The following is a 25,027-nucleotide window of genomic DNA, read 5'->3' on the forward strand; positions in this document are numbered from 1 at the left end:
TGCCGGTCATAATGGCAAGGCCGAGGAAGAATTTATATAGGACAGAATAACGAATCAAACCTCCCCCTTCCACAACCCTATCAAACGGAACAAAGTGAAGAAAACGCTCAAGAGCTCCCAAAACAAAATCACACAGATAAAAGCAGAGCGAAACATCTTCGGCCAACTGGTCCTGCTGTCAATGACATTGATCTTGAGGTCACGTTGTCATACCCCTTGAGGCATGTTCTGTGGTCATTAGCCACAGCTGATGGTATGCCTGTCAAAGCAGAAAAAGCAAAGCTTTTACACTACCTTGAAACATCAATTGAACCAACATTGCTCCGTCCAAGTGACGGCGTTGCTTTTTTTATAGAAATGCAATACTGCAAAGTCTGGACCGCAGACAAAAACACCAAAGGACTGGAAGAGTTTTATGGGGAACGATGATAACAAAACCCAGTTGTTACAGATGCTCCTGAACCAGTGGAAAACGGACAAATATGCTCCACCTTTTCAGGGTCGATTCGTCTACTACGTTCTTGAAGACACCTGCCATCGCCTTACAAGTCATGATGGAAAGCACACAGAGGTGTTTCCGACCACGCCCTTTCCTCTACACAGGATGAGGCAGACTCCCGCATTAGACTTCACTGCATTCATCTGAGAGATACCATGGCAGACAATACCAAAAAATATTGGTAAGGTCTCCTGACACAGATGTCTTGGTTCTGCTTTTGAAGTTTTGCAACCAAGTAGACAAGTCTTTGTTGTTTGATACTGGTTTTGGAAACAGACGGAGACTACTTAGTGTCAATGACAGGATTTCCAAGATTGGTGAAGGCTCTACTCAGTCTTTCCGGCATTCCACTGTCTTACCGGCTATGATACTACCAGTGCCTTTGTGTTTCCATCACATATATTGTAAACCTCAGTACAAAAACGCTTCACAGTGGGCATCTCATGTGACAATATTGTCATAGAAACATCAAATATCAACATTTCATCTTGTCGTCACATAAAAACATATATATAGATATTAATGTAAATAATGTCGGTTTTTAAGGCGCCAATTTTGCTGGTGACGTTCCATTCCTTCCTCCTGATAGAACTGTTAAAACGCTCAACTAATAGACTTTACCATCAATGTGTCCAAATTGATTTTTCATGGATACAATATTGAAGAGAATTACAACACACGAGATTATGTACTGCCGTGCATGAAAGTCAAACGCAGGTAAAATATCGACCGTAAATTCTCAGTGTTTTGATATAATACAGTATCACAGAATGTTGTGATATAATACAGTATCACAAAATGTTGTGATATAATACAGTATCACAGAAATCCTTATTGTTCTGATATAATACAGTATCACAGACATCCTTATTGTTCTGATATAATACAGTATCACAGAATGTTGTGATATAATACAGTATCACAGAAATCCTTATTGTTCTGATATAATACAGTATCACAGAATGTTCTGATATAATACAGTATCACAGACATCCTTATTGTTCTGATATAATACAGTATCACAGAATGTTGTAATATAATACAGTATCACAGAATGTTGTGATATAATACAGTATCACAGAATGTTGTGATATAATACAGTATCACAGAATGTTGTGATATAATACAGTATCACAGACATCCTTATTGTTCTGATATAATACAGTATCACAGACATCCTTATTGTTCTGATATAATACAGTATCACAGAATGTTCTGATATAATACAGTATCACAGACATCCTTATTGTTCTGATATAATACAGTATCACAGACATCCTTATTGTTGTGATATAATACAGTATCACAGACATCCTTATTGTTCTGATATAATACAGTATCACAGACATCCTTATTGTTCTGATATAATACAGTATCACAGAATGTTCTGATATAATACAGTATCACAGACATCCTTATTGTTCTGATATAATACAGTATCACAGAATGTTGTGATATAATACAGTATCACAGACATCCTTATTGTTCTGATATAATACAGTATCACAGAATGTTGTGATATAATACAGTATCACAGACATCCTTATTGTTCTGATATAATACAGTATCACAGACATCCTTATTGTTCTGATATAATACAGTATCACAGACATCCTTATTGTTCTGATATAATACAGTATCACAGAATGTTGTGATATAATACAGTATCGCAGACATCCTTATTGTTCTGATATAATACAGTATCACAGAATGTTGTGATATAATACAGTATCACAGACATCCTTATTGTTCTGATATAATACAGTATCACAGAATGTTGTGATATAATACAGTATCACAGAATGTTCTGATATAATACAGTATCACAGACATCCTTATTGTTCTGATATAATACAGTATCACAGACATCCTTATTGTTCTGATATAATACAGTATCACAGAATGTTCTGATATAATACAGTATCACAGACATCCTTATTGTTCTGATATAATACAGTATCACAGAATGTTGTGATATAATACAGTATCACAGACATCCTTATTGTTCTGATATAATACAGTATCACAGACATCCTTATTGTTCTGATATAATACAGTATCACAGACATCCTTATTGTTCTGATATAATACAGTATCACAGAATGTTGTAATATAATACAGTATCACAGAATGTTGTGATATAATACAGTATCACAGAATGTTGTGATATAATACAGTATCACAGAATGTTGTGATATAATACAGTATCACAGACATCCTTATTGTTCTGATATAATACAGTATCACAGAAATCCTTATTGTTCTGATATAATACAGTATCACAGAATGTTGTGATATAATACAGTATCACAGACATCCTTATTGTTCTGATATAATACAGTATCACAGACATCCTTATTGTTCTGATATAATACAGTATCACAGAATGTTATGATATAATACAGTATCACAGAATGTTGTGATATAATACAGTATCACAGAATGTTGTGATATAATACAGTATCACAGAATGTTGTGATATAATACAGTATCACAGACATCCTTATTGTTCTGATATAATACAGTATCACAGAAATCCTTATTGTTCTGATATAATACAGTATCACAGAATGTTGTGATATAATACAGTATCACAGACATCCTTATTGTTTTGATATAATACAGTATCACAGAATGTTGTGATATAATACAGTATCACAGACATCCTTATTGTTCTGATATAATACAGTATCACAGAAATCCTTATTGTTCTGATATAATACAGTATCACAGAATGTTCTGATATAATACAGTATCACAGAATGTTCTGATATAATACAGTATCACAGACATCCTTATTGTTCTGATATAATACAGTATCACAGACATCCTTATTGTTCTGATATAATACAGTATCACAGAATGTTATGATATAATACAGTATCACAGAATGTTGTGATATAATACAGTATCACAGAATGTTGTGATATAATACAGTATCACAGAATGTTGTGATATAATACAGTATCACAGACATCCTTATTGTTCTGATATAATACAGTATCACAGAAATCCTTATTGTTCTGATATAATACAGTATCACAGAATGTTGTGATATAATACAGTATCACAGACATCCTTATTGTTTTGATATAATACAGTATCACAGAATGTTGTGATATAATACAGTATCACAGAAATCCTTATTGTTCTGATATAATACAGTATCACAGAATGTTGTGATATAATACAGTATCACAGACATCCTTATTGTTTTGATATAATACAGTATCACAGAATGTTGTAATATAATACAGTATCACAGACATCCTTATTGTTTTGATATAATACAGTATCACAGAATGTTGTGATATAATACAGTATCACAGAAATCCTTATTATTCTGATATAATACAGTATCACAGAATGTTGTGATATAATACAGTATTACAGACATCCTTATTGTTTTGATATAATACAGTATCACAGAATGTTGTAATATAATACAGTATCACAGACATCCTTATTGTTTCGATATAATACAGTATCACAGAATGTTGTGATATAATACAGTATCACAGAAATCCTTATTATTCTGATATAATACAGTATCACAGAATGTTGTGATATAATACAGTATCACAGAATGTTGTGATATAATACAGTATCACAGAATGTTGTGATATAATACAGTATTATAGAATGTTGTGATATAATACAGTATCACAGACATCCTTATTGTTCTGATATAATACAGTATCACAGACATCCTTATTGTTCTGATATAATACAGTATCACAGACATCCTTATTGCTCTGATATAATACAGTATCACAGAATGTTGTGATATAATACAGTATCACAGAATGTTCTGATATAATACAGTATCACAGACATCCTTATTGTTCTGATATAATACAGTATCACAGAATGTTGTGATATAATACAGTATCACAGACATCCTTATTGTTCTGATATAATACAGTATCACAGAATGTTGTGATATAATACAGTATCACAGACATCCTTATTGTTCTGATATAATACAGTATCACAGACATCCTTATTGTTCTGATATAATACAGTATCACAGACATCCTTATTGTTCTGATATAATACAGTATCACAGAATGTTGTGATATAATACAGTATCGCAGACATCCTTATTGTTCTGATATAATACAGTATCACAGAATGTTGTGATATAATACAGTATCACAGACATCCTTATTGTTCTGATATAATACAGTATCACAGAATGTTGTGATATAATACAGTATCACAGAATGTTCTGATATAATACAGTATCACAGACATCCTTATTGTTCTGATATAATACAGTATCACAGACATCCTTATTGTTCTGATATAATACAGTATCACAGAATGTTCTGATATAATACAGTATCACAGACATCCTTATTGTTCTGATATAATACAGTATCACAGAATGTTGTGATATAATACAGTATCACAGACATCCTTATTGTTCTGATATAATACAGTATCACAGACATCCTTATTGTTCTGATATAATACAGTATCACAGAAATCCTTATTGTTCTGATATAATACAGTATCACAGAATGTTGTAATATAATACAGTATCACAGAATGTTGTGATATAATACAGTATCACAGAATGTTGTGATATAATACAGTATCACAGAATGTTGTGATATAATACAGTATCACAGACATCCTTATTGTTCTGATATAATACAGTATCACAGAAATCCTTATTGTTCTGATATAATACAGTATCACAGAATGTTGTGATATAATACAGTATCACAGACATCCTTATTGTTCTGATATAATACAGTATCACAGACATCCTTATTGTTCTGATATAATACAGTATCACAGAATGTTATGATATAATACAGTATCACAGAATGTTGTGATATAATACAGTATCACAGAATGTTGTGATATAATACAGTATCACAGAATGTTGTGATATAATACAGTATCACAGACATCCTTATTGTTCTGATATAATACAGTATCACAGAAATCCTTATTGTTCTGATATAATACAGTATCACAGAATGTTGTGATATAATACAGTATCACAGACATCCTTATTGTTTTGATATAATACAGTATCACAGAATGTTGTGATATAATACAGTATCACAGACATCCTTATTGTTCTGATATAATACAGTATCACAGAAATCCTTATTGTTCTGATATAATACAGTATCACAGAATGTTCTGATATAATACAGTATCACAGAATGTTCTGATATAATACAGTATCACAGACATCCTTATTGTTCTGATATAATACAGTATCACAGACATCCTTATTGTTCTGATATAATACAGTATCACAGAATGTTATGATATAATACAGTATCACAGAATGTTGTGATATAATACAGTATCACAGAATGTTGTGATATAATACAGTATCACAGAATGTTGTGATATAATACAGTATCACAGACATCCTTATTGTTCTGATATAATACAGTATCACAGAAATCCTTATTGTTCTGATATAATACAGTATCACAGAATGTTGTGATATAATACAGTATCACAGACATCCTTATTGTTTTGATATAATACAGTATCACAGAATGTTGTGATATAATACAGTATCACAGAAATCCTTATTGTTCTGATATAATACAGTATCACAGAATGTTGTGATATAATACAGTATCACAGACATCCTTATTGTTTTGATATAATACAGTATCACAGAATGTTGTAATATAATACAGTATCACAGACATCCTTATTGTTTTGATATAATACAGTATCACAGAATGTTGTGATATAATACAGTATCACAGAAATCCTTATTATTCTGATATAATACAGTATCACAGAATGTTGTGATATAATACAGTATTACAGACATCCTTATTGTTTTGATATAATACAGTATCACAGAATGTTGTAATATAATACAGTATCACAGACATCCTTATTGTTTTGATATAATACAGTATCACAGAATGTTGTGATATAATACAGAATCACAGAAATCCTTATTATTCTGATATAATACAGTATCACAGAATGTTGTGATATAATACAGTATCACAGAATGTTGTGATATAATACAGTATCACAGAATGTTGTGATATAATACAGTATCAGTATCACAGACATCCTTATTGTTGTGATATAATACAGTATCATAGACATCCTTATTGTTCTGATATAATACAGTATCACAGACATCCTTATTGCTCTGATATAATACAGTATCACAGAATGTTGTGATATAATACAGTATCACAGAATGTTCTGATATAATACAGTATCACAGAAATCCTTATTGTTCTGATATAATACAGAACCAATATTCTTTTAACCAAAGGAAGTAATTGGATATGTTGATATATATCAATTTTCCATATATCTATATATATATACATATATATCTGTGCATCAGATAATTTATATTTTTACATCATCATATAATTTACATATCTATAACATCAGATGCTTTACATATCTATATAATCAGATGCTTTACATATCTATATAATCAGATAATTTACATATCTATATCATCAGATAATTTACATATCTATATAATCAGATAATTTACATATCTATATAATCAGATAATTTGCATATCTATATAATCTGATAATTTACATATCTATATAATCAGATAATTTATATATCTATATAATCAGATAATTTAAATATCTATATCATCAGATAATTTACATATCTATATAATCAGATAATTTAAATATCTATATTATCAGATAATTGACATATCTATATAATCAGATACTTTATATATTTATATAATCTAATAATTTGCATGTCTATATTCTATTGTGCTCACTTTAAGGCAGTATCTATATTATATAAAGATATTGTCTTTTTAGCATTAAATGATTTAGAATAAATAAAAGTAAATATGTGGCCGTTGGTGTTTTCGCAAATGAAATATTTAGGTTAGAGGAGCGCACATTTTTGAAACTGAAATATCACCCCACCTCGTTTTATAAAGGATTGTGTCCGACGCCTCCTATTCTGTTTTTTCCGGAAGTCATTTATTTCGTATTTCTATATTCAAGAAAATGATCCTTTCATCGGTATGCTAGCTGATCGCTGCCATTTCTTTGTTTCGTTTCGCCGCCCTGGCAGACTTTATATAATCTTCGCCTTTTCGCCCCGCTCAGCGACATAATGAAAAGACGCCATAAGTCAATAACTCAACGCGAAATAAAGGTTTTGACATCAGCTACCATACACTGGTCAAATGATTTGATGTGCAATTTAAAAAAAATGGGGAAAAAACCAAGAATAAAGAATACATGTACGATGTATGATTTCAACAAATTAGCTAAGCAAATGTCATATGTAGTTTATGTTAATGCTTACTGGTTTTAAGACTGATGGTTGTTATATATATAAAAATCTCAAGATGCCGTGCGGCGGATACCCCTCCCATTTACTTACAACGAAGGGGTGTCGAAAACTCAAAAACATTGAAAATGAATCAAGGTAAGATGCACATAAAACTCCCCACGGATAATATTACATTTATATCCTCTCCCTCCCTCTAGATCGGAATATATTTCATGTACGAAAACCGCGTCCGCTAAAAATCCGGATTGTTTTACGTTTTTAATTTTACAAACGAATATCAATATCCTGGTTTTGGACAACTCGGTCTAATGGTGTACAGTAAGTGTTTGCAAACGGGGATTTCTGTTGTACTTTTCTATCTCATTTCAATTCATATCATTTAAAACATTTTTTGGGACTTTTATTTATTCTGTTTCATCGTCAGCCTTGACAGTGCTGTCACTGCTGTGTTTATCCAGTTCCGTAACAGAAGACTTTTGTCCATACGCTGTTGCACTGCGTTCCAGTCCTACTAAAGATGCACTGGAACTGTACGCGTCAAATCCACACGGACTATTTTTTCCTCTCAACACCGACACATTTCTTTTAATTTTCAAACTTCGTTTTCCCTCAAAATAACGACACCAAATGGCATATTATCAATAAATGAAAAAAAACATGAATAGCTAAACATTTTTCAAACAAAGAAGATCAACTAGGCCCAGTGGTGACTTCTGTATTATATGTCTAACCAAGGATGTATATGTAAGAGAGATAAGTAACTAGGCCCAGTGGTGACTTCTGTATTATATGTCTAACCAAGGATGTATATGTACGAGAGATGAGTAACTAGGCCCAGTGGTGACTTCTGTATTATATGTCTAACCAAGGATGTATATGTAAGAGAGATGAGTAACTAGGCCCAGTGGTGACTTCTGTATTATATGTCTAACCAAGGATGTATATGTAAGAGAGATGAGTAACTAGGCCCAGTGGTGACTTCTGTATTATATGTCTAACCAAGGATGTATATGTAAGAGAGATGAGTAACTAGGCCCAGTGGTGACTTCTGTATTATATGTCTAACCAAGGATGTATATGTAAGAGAGATGAGTAACTAGGCCCAGTGGTGACTTCTGTATTATATGTCTAACCAAGGATGTATATGTAAGAGAGATGAGTAACTAGGCCCAGTGGTGACTTCTGTATTATATGTCTAACCAAGGATGTATATGTAAGAGAGATGAGTAACTAGGCCCAGTGGTGACTTCTGTATTATATGTCTAACCAAGGATGTATATGTAAGAGAGATGAGTAACTAGGCCCAGTGGTGACTTCTGTATTATATGTCTAACCAAGGATGTATATGTAAGAGAGATGAGTAACTAGGCCCAGTGGTGACTTCTGTATTATATGTCTAACCAAGGATGTATATGTAAGAGAGATGAGTAACTAGGCCCAGTGGTGACTTCTGTATTATATGTCTAACCAAGGATGTATATGTATTATATAAGAGAGATGAGTAACTAGGCCCAGTGGTGACTTCTGTATTATATGTCTAACCAAGGATGTATATGTAAGAGAGATGAGTAACTAGGCCCAGTGGTGACTTCTGTATTATATGTCTAACCAAGGATGTATATGTAAGAGAGATGAGTAACTAGGCCCAGTGGTGACTTCTGTATTATATGTCTAACCAAGGATGTATATGTAAGAGAGATGAGTAACTAGGCCCAGTGGTGACTTCTGTATTATATGTCTAACCAAGGATGTATATGTAAGAGAGATGAGTAACTAGGCCCAGTGGTGACTTCTGTATTATATGTCTAACCAAGGATGTATATGTAAGAGAGATGAGTAACTAGGCCCAGTGGTGACTTCTGTATTATATGTCTAACCAAGGATGTATATGTAAGAGAGATGAGTAACTAGGCCCAGTGGTGACTGTATTATATTAACCAAGGATGTATATGTAAGAGAGATATTATATGTTATATAACCAAGGATGTATATGTATAGAGAGATGAGTAACTAGGCCCAGTGGTGACTTCTGTATTATATGTCTAACCAAGGATGTATATGTAAGAGAGATGAGTAACTAGGCCCAGTGGTGACTTCTGTATTATATGTCTAACCAAGGATGTATATGTAAGAGAGATGAGTAACTAGGCCCAGTGGTGACTTCTGTATATGTCTATATGTCTAACCAAGGATGTATATGTAAGAGAGATGAGTAACTAGGCCCAGTGGTGACTTCTGTATTATATGTCTAACCAAGGATGTATATGTAAGAGAGATGAGTAACTAGGCCCAGTGGTGACTTCTGTATTATATGTCTAACCAAGGATGTATATGTAAGAGATGATGTAAGAGAGATGAGTAACTAGGCCCAGTGGTGACTTCTGTATTATATGTCTAACCAAGGATGTATATGTAAGAGAGATGAGTAACTAGGCCCAGTGGTGACTTCTGTATTATATGTCTAACCAAGGATGTATATGTAAGAGAGATGAGTAACTAGGCCCAGTGGTGACTTCTGTATTATATGTCTAACCAAGGATGTATATGTAAGAGAGATGAGTAACTAGGCCCAGTGGTGACTTCTGTATTATATGTCTAACCAAGGATGTATATGTAAGAGAGATGAGTAACTAGGCCCAGTGGTGACTTCTGTATTATATGTCTAACCAAGGATGTATATGTAAGAGAGATGAGTAACTAGGCCCAGTGGTGACTTCTGTATTATATGTCTAACCAAGGATGTATATGTAAGAGAGATGAGTAACTAGGCCCAGTGGTGACTTCTGTATTATATGTCTAACCAAGGATGTATATGTAAGAGAGATGAGTAACTAGGCCCAGTGGTGACTTCTGTATTATATGTCTAACCAAGGATGTATATGTAAGAGAGATGAGTAACTAGGCCCAGTGGTGACTTCTGTATTATATGTCTAACCAAGGATGTATATGTAAGAGAGATGAGTAACTAGGCCCAGTGGTGACTTCTGTATTATATGTCTAACCAAGGATGTATATGTAAGAGAGATAGGCCCAGTGGTGACTTCTGTATTATATGTCTAACCAAGGATGTATATGTAAGAGAGATGAGTAACTAGGCCCAGTGGTGACTTCTGTATTATAGGCCCAGTGGTGACTTCTGTATTATATGTCTAACCAAGGATGTATATGTAAGAGAGATGAGTAACTAGGCCCAGTGGTGACTTCTGTATTATATGTCTAACCAAGGATGTATATGTAAGAGAGATGAGTAACTAGGCCCAGTGGTGACTTCTGTATTATATGTCTAACCAAGGATGTATATGTAAGAGAGATGAGTAACTAGGCCCAGTGGTGACTTCTGTATTATATGTCTAACCAAGGATGTATATGTAAGAGAGATGAGTAACTAGGCCCAGTGGTGACTAAGAGAGATGTATTATATGTCTAACCAAGGATGTATATGTAAGAGAGATGAGTAACTAGGCCCAGTGGTGACTTCTGTATTATATGTCTAACCAAGGATGTATATGTAAGAGAGATGAGTAACTAGGCCCAGTGGTGACTTCTGTATTATATGTCTAACCAAGGATGTATATGTAAGAGAGATGAGTAACTAGGCCCAGTGGTGACTTCTGTATTATATGTCTAACCAAGGATGTATATGTAAGAGAGATGAGTAACTAGGCCCAGTGGTGACTTCTGTATTATATGTCTAACCAAGGATGTATATGTAAGAGAGATGAGTAACTAGGCCCAGTGGTGACTTCTGTATTATATGTCTAACCAAGGATGTATATGTAAGAGAGATGAGTAACTAGGCCCAGTGGTGACTTCTGTATTATATGTCTAACCAAGGATGTATATGTAAGAGAGATGAGTAACTAGGCCCAGTGGTGACTTCTGTATTATATGTCTAACCAAGGATGTATATGTAAGAGAGATGAGTAACTAGGCCCAGTGGTGACTTCTGTATTATATGTCTAACCAAGGATGTATATGTAAGAGAGATGAGTAACTAGGCCCAGTGGTGACTTCTGTATTATATGTCTAACCAAGGATGTATATGTAAGAGAGATGAGTAACTAGGCCCAGTGGTGACTTCTGTATTATATTATATGTCTAACCAAGGATGTATATGTAAGAGAGATGAGTAACTAGGCCCAGTGGTGACTTCTGTATTATATGTCTAACCAAGGATGTATATGTACGAGAGATGAGTAACTAGGCCCAGTGGTGACTTCTGTATTATATGTCTAACCAAGGATGTATATGTAAGAGAGATAAGAGTAACTAGGCCCAGTGGTGACTTCTGTATTATATGTCTAACCAAGGATGTATATGTACGAGAGATGAGTAACTAGGCCCAGTGGTGACTTCTGTATTATATGTCTAACCAAGGATGTATATGTAAGAGAGATAAGTAACTAGGCCCAGTGGTGACTTCTGTATTATATGTCTAACCAAGGATGTATATGTAAGAGAGATAAGGAGCTAGGCCCAGTGGTGACTTCTGTATTATATATCTAACCAAGGATGTATATGTACGAGAGATGAGTAACTAGGCCCAGTGGTGACTTCTGTATTATATGTCTAACCTGAGATGTATATGTAAGAGAGATAAGGAGCTAGGCCCAGTGGTGACTTCTGTATTATATGTCTAACCAAGGATGTATATGTAAGAGAGATAAGTAACGAGGCCCAGTGGTGACTTCTGTATTATATGTCTAACAACGGATGTATATGTAAGAGAGATAAGTAACTAGGCCCAGTGGTGACTTCTGTATTATATGTCTAACCAAGGATGTATATGTATGAGAGATGAGTAACTAGGCCCAGTGGTGACTTCTGTATTATATGTCTAACCAAGGATGTATATGTACAAGAGATGAGTAACTAGGCCCAGTGGTGACTTCTGTATTATATGTCTAACAACGGATGTATATGTAAGAGAGATAAGTAACTAGGCCCAGTGGTGACTTCTGTATTATATGTCTAACCAAGGATGTATATGTAAGAGAGATGAGTAACTAGGCCCAGTGGTGATGTCTGTATTATATGTCTAACCTGAGATGAATATGTAAGAGAGATAAGTAACGAGGCCCAGTGGTGACTTCTGTATTATATGTCTAACCAAGGATGTATATGTAAGAACCAGGGATTTATATGTGTCACCACTATTTCTGAAGAAGTGCAGAATGAATATGAACATGTTTTGAATAGTTGCTCTATGGAAAAAAAAACATGGTATTTGGTTAGTTATGGATGGGTCTTTAAGCTTCAAGACATTTATTACTATAGGTCTGTGAACTTAACAACACAGAAATTTCAAAGCAAAAATTTTCTAATCAGGTTAGGTACCTTTTGTATTCCCACAAAGTTAACATTTTCATTTTTGTTACTTCCAGCTTTTGTTTAATCAGACACAAAACTCTGTGTTGTTGTGAATGTTCATCAAAAATGATCAGGGGAGCATATAGTTGTGGCTGTATCTATCGGTTCGTCCATCTGTCCATCTGTCTTTCCATTTATACAATTTATCCGGAGCATAACTTAAGCAATTTTAGCAAAAATAAGCAAGGATCATGAAACTTAGTTGGTGTATACATTGGTCATACTAAAATGATGTGCAGTGTACCAAATTTAGGGCCAGCAACCCCTCAATTTCAGAGTTATTGCCCTTTGTTAAATTTTTTTGTCCAGTAAAGTTATTTTTGGGGAGCATTCATTCACTGATACTTTTGTTGTATTACAGTGTTCAATGTATCTCGTCTGTACAAGATACATTCTTTGACGAACACCATTGTAGAAGGAGATTCCTCAGAATGTCTGTTAACTACTCCGATGGTCTGTCTCCATACAATCACAAAGGCCGATGTGGACTACCAGAAAAATATGACTCACCTGAGGAAATCAGTGAAAAAGTCCACCAGCTGGCAGAATGGGTCAAATCTAGCCAACACTTTGTGGTACACACTGGAGCTGGAATCAGTACAGCTGCAGGAATTCCAGACTTTAGAGGACCTAAAGGTAGTACAACATATATATTTTTACAGACATATCAGTGATCCAGTAGAACTATGTACCTACTCAGGGTACAATGTATAAGTTTTACAGACATATCAGTGATCCAGTAGAACTATGTACCTACTCAGGGTACAATGTATAAGTTTTACAGACATATCAGTGATCAGTAGAACTATGTACCTACTCAGGGTACAATGTATAAGTTTTACAGACATATCAGTGATCCAGTAGAACTATGTACCTACTCAGGGTACAATGTATAAGTTTTACAGACATATCAGTGATCAGTAGAACTATGTACCTACTCAGGGTACAATGTATAAGTTTTACAGACATATCAGTGATCAGTAGAACTATGTACCTACTCAGGGTACAATGTATAAGTTTTACAGACATATCAGTGATCAGTAGAACTATGTACCTACTCAGGGTACAATGTATAAGTTTTACAGACATGTCAGTGATCCAGTAGAACTATGTACCTACACGGAATTTAGTCAGATTTTATCTGATACACGCATTCTCCTTTAGGTGATATAAGAGGACGTACAATGCTGGATAGATCATTCACCAACCTTAGTGTCTAGCAAACAAAATATGGCATTTATTTGATTTTCCAAGCCAAGACGGCCTTCAATTGCATAGCAAATAAAAGTCCTGTCTTGTTGTCTTATATTTCTCATATTTAACTTATCACATTTAAAATTTCTTCTCAGTTTCCAACAGTGGAACTTGGTAGAATCAAATGAACCAGTCATGCTTTCCGGGGATGATGCTGACCAAATATATACATTTTTTTTTCAGTCACTCTGAAGTTCAGTATAGCCATCATCATCATGGCTGCCATCTTGAAAAACACATTTTAAAAGCATTTTCTTCAGATCCACTAGTCCCATTGGCTTTAGTAGGAATAATGAAAAAACAGATCAAGAGAGTATGTTGTGTTTGAGACCATTTAACTATCAAAACTTGGTACAAAATTTGATAATGGTTCCCTCAGTCACTACAACTTTAGTATTCTTTATTTCAGGATTTTACAGTTTGATTGTTACAGCTCACAGGCCTCTTGTAAGGTCACTTCAAACCAAATTTGGGCAAAACAGAGTCATTCTCACACTGGAAGAAGGATTTTAAAGTAGACACTGCTGGTGGACTATTAAGTCCCAAAGGTTTTCCTTAACCTGCATGCCACGTTTTCAGTTCATCTGAATAGTGGCACAGTTTAGAATATACACATGAGTTGCAATTGACGCTATTCTAAAATTATCTGATATATAAGAATTACAAAATTTATTCCATTATGAGGCTGCTGTGCCTCCTCGTCTAGACTTTGGCTTGTCTTTCGATCACTTTCAAAATTTAGGCCCTTAGCATCACTGATAAGTCCTAGAAGGATGAAACAGCTGCATGATGCAGTTTAATTCATTGTTTGACTCTACTGTATCTAACTCTTAATTAGTAAAAGGTGCTATCCTCTATTATTCCTCATAAATCCCTGCCCCCTTGTGTCAATGAGTGCCTAGCTAGACCAACCATCTATACAATACTGAGTCTTCCTCACCCAAGGCAGACCCAGTTTGGACAAAGTCCTTTCCTTCCTGCAGATAAAGAAGATAAAAGGTTGTTAAGATAAATGATACCTATTCCTACTATTGGGTCCCACTTTAAGGGCCATAGGGTTACATCCAAGACCCCATATTGGACCCATCTTTAAAGGCCACAAGGATCAAGCCAAGACCCCATATTGGGCCCCACCTAAAGGTCCTTTGGGATCATGCCAAGACCCCATATAAGGCCCCGCCTTAAGGGCCTTGGGGACTCAAGGAAGCTCAAGACCCTATATGGTCCAAAAATTTTAATTTCCAACAGAAGGATTTTAAAAGTCTTCCTCTATTAAGCTGATTGCTATTCAAATGGGGTCATACCCAATGCTTCCAAAAATTAAGAAAAGAATGAGTTTTGTTCACCCAAGGATGCTTGAGACCAAGTTTTGACAGAATTCTGTGATTCCCACATAAGAAGAGTTATAGAGATTTACAGCTGATTAATGCCTCTTTTGGGCCCTGGCAATGTCTGTACCCAGATACTCAAACTCAAACCCACCATTAGTTCCCTTTACCAAGAGATGCTTCAAACCAAATTTGGACAACATCCTGTCATTCTCACAGAGGAATGATTTGAAAAAATGTGCCCTCTTGTCACTAACTTGTTGTCAGAATAATTTGTTGAATGATTTCCAATACAAATGTAATACTTTTACACAATCAGTGCCATTCTGTCTGAAATTGTTTTTGTCTGATATAAGTTTTTGGAATTTCCATACCAGTGAAATTTGTCACCAGCATTTCCGCTGAAATAAGGAGAAATTCCATCTTGTGAAATTTTTTGTTAGATTTTTTAATAGAATATTAGAATATCCAAGGGGCCCATAATCTGTATATATTAAGATGATAACTTTTTAAAGTTCAGAACTGGAGATGTTCCTCAAGTTGATAATGAAGAAGTCAAGTTCCTGTTGAATTAATATACATGTAAACTATATACAATAATCATCATTTACCATATCAAACTTAACAAGTGGAGATGTTCTTGCTCGGGCAGTGGAGACTAGCATCTCTCCTGTCTGGCCTCCACTCTTCCCTCCAGGAACTGATACATACTGGCTAGAAAGGTGGTCGTATTTATACTAGCCATGTTAATTAACTGATAAAGTACTAATACACATTAGATAACAGGTAAACATGGATTGTAATATACATGAGTTATTGACATGGTCTTGTACACATAAATGGCAATAGATTTGGCTGTTTACATCAAAATAAGGTTACACTAACCATCATACAAACTGCTTAGATAGGCTTCAGGTAATGAACATGTGTAGTAGATCAGTAACGACAGAATACCTCTGGCCACTGGTCAATACATAATTGTTTGCAGTAGATGTCAGTACTAAATTAACACAGGCAGATACACTAGGATGAAACATCTGACTTATGTCAAATACAATTTTGAATAATTTAATTAACTTACCTATTAACTTTTAATAGTTTAATGTAAGTTCAGTATTGTTCAGATACTAAAATCTTAAAATCAGTTTTTCCTGATTCCTATGTATTTACAAGCAGCATGCTGATATGAAAGATTACCCAGCTGTCTACTTTTCAAATAGCTTCTTAACATTCATGATCAAGTCCCATGGTTGTGATTTTTTACCAGTAATTACAAAGAAGGACAATCAAGTTTTTGAAAACCAATGGGATTTACTTACTGTGTATTTACAGGATACTAGACTAGTTAATTTAATTTTATTGTTAACCAAAACAGATTAAAGGAATATTCAAATTTTATAATTAAAGTTTAACAGGTAATTAAAATTCTTAGAAAGAAAATTTGAGTGAAACAATGTTGATTGCTTTCATTTATTTCAGGTGTTTGGACACTAGAAGAAAAAGGAGAGAAGCCGACGATCAACGTTACCTTTGACAATGCACAGCCTACAAGGACTCACATGGCTTTGGTAGCCCTGGAGAGAGCTGGTAAGTTTTACAGCCTACCAGGACTAACATGGCTTTGGTAGCCCTGGAGAGAGCTGGTAAGTTTTACAGCCTACTACATACTCACACGACCTTGGTAGTCCTGGAGAGAGCTGGTAAGTTTTACAGCCTACCAGGACTAACATGACTTTGGTAGCCCTGGAGAGAGCTGGTAAGTTTTACAGCCTACCAGGACTAACATGACTTTGGTAGCCCTGGAGAGAGCTGGTAAGTTTTACAGCCTACCAGGACTAACATGACTTTGGTAGCCCTGGAGAGAGCTGGTAAGTTTTACAGCCTACCAGGACTAACATGACTTTGGTAGTCCTAGGGAGAGCTGGTAAGTTTTACAGCCTACCAGGACTAACATGACTTTGGTAGCCCTGGAGAGAGCTGGTAAGTTTTACAGCCTACCAGGACTAAAATGACTTTGGTAGCCCTGGAGAGAGCTGGTAAGTTTTACAGCCTACCAGGACTAACATGACTTTGGAAGCCCTGGAGAGAGCTGGTAAGTTTTACAGCCTACCAGGACTAAAATGACTTTGGTAGCCCTGGAGAGAGCTGGTAAGTTTTACAGCCTACCAGGACTAACATGACTTTGGAAGCCCTGGAGAGAGCTGGTAAGTTTTACAGCCTACCAGGACTAAAATGACTTTGGTAGCCCTGGAGAGAGCTGGTAAGTTTTACAGCCTACCAGGACTAACATGACTTTGGTAGTCCTAGGGAGAGCTGGTAAGTTTTACAGCCTACCAGGACTAACATGACTTTGGTAACCCTGGAGAGAGCTGGTAAGTTTTACAGCCTACCAGGACTAAAATGACTTTGGTAGCCCTGGAGAGAGCTGGTAAGTTTTACAGCCTACCAGGACTAACATGACTTTGGAAGCCCTGGAGAGAGCTGGTAAGTTTTACAGCCTACCAGGACTAACATGACTTTGGAAGCCCTGGAGAGAGCTGGTAAGTTTTACAGCCTACCAGGACTAACATGACTTTGGTAGCCCTGGAGAGAGCTGGTAAGTTTTACAGCATACCAGGACTAACATGACTTTGGTAGCCCTGGAGAATGCTGGTAAGTTTTACAGCCTACCAGGACTAACATGACTTTGGTAGCCCTGGAGAGAGCTGGTAAGTTTTACAGCCTACCAGGACTAACATGACTTTGGTAGCCCTGGAGAGAGCTGGTAAGTTTTACAGCCTACCAGGACTAACATGACTTTGGTAGCCCTGGAGAGAGCTGGTATGTTTTACAGCCTACCATGACTAACATGATTTTGGTAGCCCTGGAGAGAGCTGGTAAGTTTTACAGCCTACCAGGACTAACATGACTTTGGTAGCCCTGGAGAGAGCTGGTAAGTTTTACAGCCTACCAGGACTAACATGACTTTGGTAGTCCTGGAGAGAACTGGTAAGTTTTACAGCCTACCAGTACTAACTTGGCTTTGGTAGCCCTGGAGAGAGCTGGTAAGTTTTACAGCCTACCAGTACTAACATGGCTTTGGTAGCCCTGGAGAGAGCTGGTAAGTTTTACAGCCTACCAGTACTAACACGACCTTGGTAGCCCTGGAGAGAGCTGGTAAGTTTTACAGCCTACTACATACTCACACGACCTTGGTAGCCCTGGAGAGAGCTGGTAAGTTTTACAGCCTACCAGGACTAACATGGCTTTGGTAGCCCTGGAGAGAGCTGGTAAGTTTTACAGCCTACCAGTACTAACATGGCTTTGGTAGCCCTGGAGAGAGCTGGTAAGTTTTACAGCCAACCAGTACTAACATGGCTTTGGTAGCCCTGGAGAGAGCTGGTAAGTTTTACAGCCTACTACATACTCACACGACCTTGGTAGCCCTGGAGAGAGCTGGTAAGTTTTACAGCCTACCAGGACTAACATGACTTTGGAAGCCCTGGAGAGAGCTGGTAAGTTTTACAGCCTACTACATACTCACACGACCTTGGTAGCCCTGGAGAGGGCTGGTAAGTTTTACAGCCTACCAGGACTAACATGACTTTGGTAGCCCTGGAGAGGGCTGGTAAATTTTCTTCTTTGAGGCAATTTAACTAGTTGTTATAATTTACAGATGTTTTCTGCTCAAGAAATGAGATACTTACAGAGACAGAAAACAGGTTAACATTGTAAAGGTAAACCTTGTATTAAACCAGTCATTCCTATTGAATGTGTTTAGAAACAAACAATAAAACAAATATTTAATGCTTGGTACATTTAAACTTGGTTAGAAGCCTTAACTTGGGACAGCTATTAATTAAAACACAATTTACATTTGTATTATGTTTACTATAAAGTTAAAGTTTTTTTAAACAAAATCACTTGTATGACATGACACAAGAACAAGACATGTAAGGAGACGTGGGTGACCATTAAGGCCCCTTGGCCACTTTCGTTGTTATTGTAATTGAGCATCTTCTATCACCCTCAACAGGTTATGTGAAGTTTGTGGTCAGTCAGAATGTTGATGGTCTCCAGATACGGTCAGGATTTCCTCGTAATCGTCTGTCTGAACTTCATGGAAATATGTTTGTGGAGGAATGTGACAAATGTGGAACCCAGGTTTGTATGTTAACAACATTGTGTAGGAAAACTGATGAACACTTTGAATCCTCCTCACTGGTCAATATAGACAGATACAAGGTATCCTAGATTGATAGACAGGATGTGATCACACCCCTTGAACATCACATGTATTCACAAATATGACAGAATATAAAAAAAATAGGTATGGAAAACCATATAATTTTTGTTTTATTACTGTCGAGTACAAAAGCCTCTGCTTATGATCCACAATATACAGTATATCTTGTAAGATGGAGTTGATCTAAGGATGTAAACTGAAGTATTCTAAATATATTCTTGGACACATTTAATGAGAACTGCACTTTGTAAATATATTATCGCATTCAGAAAGGAATTATTCTTAACCATCAGTATCAAACTAAATTTCTTTCTATTTCAAACATCATGCTTACACATAAGTATATGTATTATGATAAAAAAAAGAAAACACCACATCAATTCTGTCTTTAACAGTACATCAGAAGCTCTGCTGTACCAACAATGGGCCTCAAGCCAACAGGGAACTCATGCCTGAAAACCAAACCTAGGGGAAGTGTGTGTAGGTAAGTGAGTATGTCTGAAAACCAAACCTAGGGGAAGTGTGTGTAGGTAAATGAGTATGTCTGAAAACCAAAGCGAGGGGAAGTGTGTGTATGTAAGTGAGTATGTCTGAAAACCAAAGCGAGGGGAAGTGTGTGTAGGTAAGTGAGTATGTCTGAAAACCAAAGCGAGGGGAAGTGTGTGTATGTAAGTGAGTATATCTGAAAACCAAAGCGAGGGGAAGTGTGTGTAGGTAAGTGAGTATGTCTGAAAACCAAAGCGAGGGGAAGTGTGTGTAGGTAAGTGAGTATGTCTGAAAACCAAAGCGAGGGGAAGTGTGTGTAGGTAAGTGAGTATGTCTGAAAACCAAAGCGAGGGGAAGTGTGTGTAGGTAAGTGAGCATGTCTGAAAACCAAAGCGAGGGGAAGTGTGTGTAGGTAAGTGAGCATGTCTGAAAACCAAAGCGAAGGGAAGTGTGTGTAGGTAAGTGAGTATGTCTGAAAACCAAAGCGAGGGGAAGTGTGTGTAGGTAAGTGAGCATGTCTGAAAACCAAAGCGAGGGGAAGTGTGTGTAGGTAAGTGAGTATGTCTGAAAACCAAAGCAAGGGGAAGTGTGTGTAGGTAAGTGAGTATGTCTGAAAACCAAAGCGAGGGGAAGTGTGTGTAGGTAAGTGCGTATGTCTGAAAACCAAAGCGAGGGGAAGTGTGTGTAGGTAAGTGAGTATGTCTGAAAACCAAAGCGAGGGGAAGTGTGTGTAGGTAAGTGAGCATGTCTGAAAATGAAACCTAGGAGAAGTGTGAGCATGTAAAACTCTTTACTTCGTTATTTTTTTGCCTTCTCACTTCTCACTTTGCCCTTTATTCAAATGTTTGCCCCTATGAGAAAGGTATTGTCACCTGGCTGAGTCTTTAAAAATCATCAGTGTCAAGTTACTGGGTGGAAACTCTTCTGGACATCTTCAACAATGTACTTCATTTCAGTAGCACTTTAGTTACAGATGTTTGAAGGACAGATCCAGGATTCCTGTGGTCCATTTCTTCTGGGATCTTTTCAGGATGGATTGGTCTGTATGTAGGATTAATCAACAGAGTGTAATAAGGATACCTGCTCTTAAAACAGAAGCCATTACAACAGAAATATCTGTTTGAAATAATTACCGTGATAAGTGCTGCTTACTTATGCAAATGCCATGTGAACAGATGTTGTGTTTAATTACAGAGGCAGGACGAGGGACACTATACTGGACTGGGAGGATGCCTTACCAGAAAATGATTTAGATCTTGCAGATCTGAATTCAAGGTGAAATCTATAGGGGCCAATAGGGGCCAGAGTGTTTCAACAGTCTGGACAGAGACCTGGAAATACATATATAGTATAATCACAGGTCTAAAGCATGTTTCATAGGAGTTGTTCTTTATAGCTTCCTTAAATGACTTGGAGAACCAAATAGAACTGATTCATACATTAATGTGTCCCCACAGTTGTCCTAAAATTCAGATGTAATTGATATTGCTGTCCCCATATGTTACAGATTATGTTGTCTTCAGATTCAGATGTAGATTTTTCTGGTGTCCCTAAACCCAATTATTGCTGATATTTGTGTTAAAAAATGAGATATAACTGATACTACTAAATGTAATAAAATTGAGTTAATATTGATCTGTCTATATATCTGGATACTTCATATTACCCCAAAAAATCCTCATTCTTCTGTTTCCTCCTAATATCCAGCCACTGTTACAAGTGTTCATGTATACTTATGTTAGTAGTGAAACACTTGTGGTCATAGAGTGTAATACAAAAATAACATCACATTTTATCTATGTTCACAGGAAAGCTGATCTCAGTCTGTGCCTTGGGACATCTTTACAGATAATTCCCAGTGGGAATTTACCGCTGTTAACACGCAGAAAACATGGAAATCTTGTCATTGTAAATCTACAAGCAACCAAACATGACCGCCACGCAGATTTACGTATTCATACTTTTGTTGATGAAGTTATGACTCAGTTATGCCACATAATGGGAGTGGAAATTCCAGAATATGCAGGACCAGTTGTCAACCTAGAATCTGTTCATACTGTAAAGGGAGAAAAGAAATTGAAAGTTTGTATTAGAGATCAAGTCTTGGTATCAACCATTGTGAAAACAGAAATACAAAAACGCAAAAAAACTGGCATTAAGAGTGAACCTGCTAGGCGAAATACAGGTACTCTTGATGCTGGAACTAACTTGGCTGTGAAATGTGACGTTAAAAGTGAACCTGCCAGACAAAACACGATTCTTGATGCTGGAACTAACTTGGCTGTGAAATGTGACATTGACTCTGATGATCAGCATAAACATAGAAGTCCATCCTCCACAGACAACTCTCTGATGGTAGGTAAACAGGATTCAGAATCTGAATCATTGTCGCCACCAAATACAACGCAGGAGTCTGGCTCACATGGCCTGCTAACAAAACAGGAAACTAGCTCACAGGGTCTGTTAACAGGACAGGAAACTAGCTCACAGAGTCTTTTAACAGGACAGGAACTAATTACAGATATAAACGGGGGTCAAGACATTCCCTCAACAAAATATAGGAAAGTTGATCACATCTATTAATGTCTTTTATTTCTGATGAAATCAACATCATAGGATATTATCTATTTTATTTATCATGGTCAGTGTCAACAAACATCTTAACTGTCTATCAAAACCTTGTCAGTAAGTAAGAATCTTAAGGAATCGCAAAGAAGAGTTCAGAATGATCATAATATATCTCTGTCAGTTATACACAGGAGACAAAATTACAAACATGTCACAGGATTCTACCAACCAATGATTTATAGTACAAAATGCAGATTGTTCCAGATAACAAATGTACTTTCTGTCAAAGAGAAGCTGAAACAGTAGGACACATCTTTTCTAAATGTTTTTATTCAGTACAAATTTGTGAGGAGCTTTATCACTGGTGTTCACACTGAGACCAATATTATTTTAGAGAAATTCACATCTTGTTTGGCAATCAACGGTTCAGTAAGCTATTAAACCACTTTCTCCTCCTCACAAAACATCACATATACTACAGTCAAGTTAATCATTTAATACCAAACTTTTTGGTGTGTAGATATATTTTCAGAGAAGTAATGACTGTTCAAAAATTTTTTGCCTCAAAGAACAACACTATGACAGATTGCGAACAAAAACGGTGAATTTTTCCAGGTCTCCTTTGAGATAATTTGTTTGTATTTTCATCTACTGGTATCAAAGTTCTTAAGTTTTTTGTTTTTGAGGTGTTTTCATTTAGGCAATAAAATGGAGTTATGTCCCTTAAAAGTCTCCTTTAATCAAAAGAAATAGAAACCTCAGCCTTCCCTCTAATGGCCTCCATCAGTCCATAGGCCCTTCTTTATTATTACAAGATATTCAGTGTGTGTTATGTGTGAAAGTGGTGTGAAGAAGTTGTAATAAAAGACGGGAGGTATTTGGAAAAAAACTATGGTAAAATGGACTAGGTAAAAATTTATATTTAGTATGTGTGAATGGTGTGTGGTATGTGAGAACCCTCCTGTGGAGAGGGCATTATTTGTAAGGGACTGATCCCAGGGCCCCAACCCTGACAGTCTCAAGTATCGCTGGAATAATAAAATATTTGTGTAAAAAAAAATATAAATATCTCTGTGTTCATTAAAATAATAAAGTTAGTGGAGACATATGATCATTATACATCTGTGTGTCCAGTTTCATGTTGATATTTGTAAAATTGGTTCAGTAATTGAATGTTAAATTTTTCCTTGGCAGCTCACGGTTTCATTGTGTGTCACACTCATTCACAACATATCAAATCTTAAAATATTAGATAAATTAAGAAACATCAAATGTATGCACTTGACTAATTACAATATACATAGTTTCTGTTTCATATATGGGAGATGAACAGCTTGTCACAAATATATACGTTTTATACAAATAGGGGTCAACTTGTAACATGTTCAGGCACTGGTTACTAAAATCTCAATGGTTACATATTGTTCATGTGATTTGTTACAAGTTTCCTGTGGATGGTAAGTTATGATGTGTTCTACTGACATTACCAACCCTTGTGGATAGTAAGTTGTGGAATGTTCTACTGACATTACCAACCCTTGTGGATAGTAAGTTGTGGAGTGTTCTACTGATATAACCAACACTTGTGGATAGTAAGTTGTGGAGTGATCTACTGACACTACCAACTCTTATAGATAGTAAGTTGTGGAGTGTTCTACTGACATTACCAACCCTTGTGGATAGTAAGTTGTGGAGTGTTCTACTGATATAACCAACCCTTCTGGATAGTCAGTTGTGTAGTGATCTACTGACACTACCAACCCTTGTGGATAGTAAGTTGTTGACTGATCTACTGCCACTACCAACCCTTGTGGATAGTAAGTTGTGGAGTGTTTTACTGACATAACCAACCCTTGTGGATGGTAAGTTGTATACTGATATACTGACACTACCAACCCTTGTGGATAGTAAGTTGTGGAGAGTGCTAATGACATTACCAACCTTTGTGGATGGTAAGTTGTGAAATGTTCTACTGACATAACCAAACCTAGTAGAAAG

General features: G+C 36.0%; 1 protein-coding gene across 1 annotated transcript; it reads left to right on the top strand.

The window, feature by feature from the left end:
* Positions 1 to 13,599: 13,599 nt before the first annotated feature.
* LOC132552092 (NAD-dependent protein deacylase sirtuin-6-like) lies at positions 13,600 to 24,054 on the top strand. Its single transcript, XM_060216234.1, has 6 exons — positions 13,600 to 13,804; positions 17,230 to 17,337; positions 19,766 to 19,893; positions 20,371 to 20,459; positions 21,656 to 21,736; positions 22,270 to 24,054. Exons 1-6 carry the CDS (start codon positions 13,600 to 13,602, stop codon positions 23,042 to 23,044), a joined length of 1,386 nt encoding a protein of 461 aa, XP_060072217.1. The 3' UTR covers positions 23,045 to 24,054.
* The last annotated feature ends 973 nt before the right edge of the window (positions 24,055 to 25,027 follow it).

This window comes from Ylistrum balloti, unplaced genomic scaffold (assembly GCF_031769215.1).
Source record: "Ylistrum balloti isolate Yb309-2 unplaced genomic scaffold, AGI_CSIRO_Ybal_v1 Utg370236, whole genome shotgun sequence".
Taxonomy (NCBI): domain Eukaryota; kingdom Metazoa; phylum Mollusca; class Bivalvia; order Pectinida; family Pectinidae; genus Ylistrum; species Ylistrum balloti.

Bases quoted from the DNA above. Each gene is read 5' to 3' on its own strand.
- LOC132552092 (XM_060216234.1), top strand. From the start codon at position 13,600: ATGTCTGTTAACTACTCCGATGGTCTGTCTCCATACAATCACAAAGGC. The intron at 20,460-21,655 runs GTAAGTGAGTAT...GTTTAATTACAG, and splicing joins CCTAGGGGAAGTGTGTGTAG to AGGCAGGACGAGGGACACTA. The intron at 21,737-22,269 runs GTGAAATCTATA...CTATGTTCACAG, and splicing joins CTTGCAGATCTGAATTCAAG to GAAAGCTGATCTCAGTCTGT.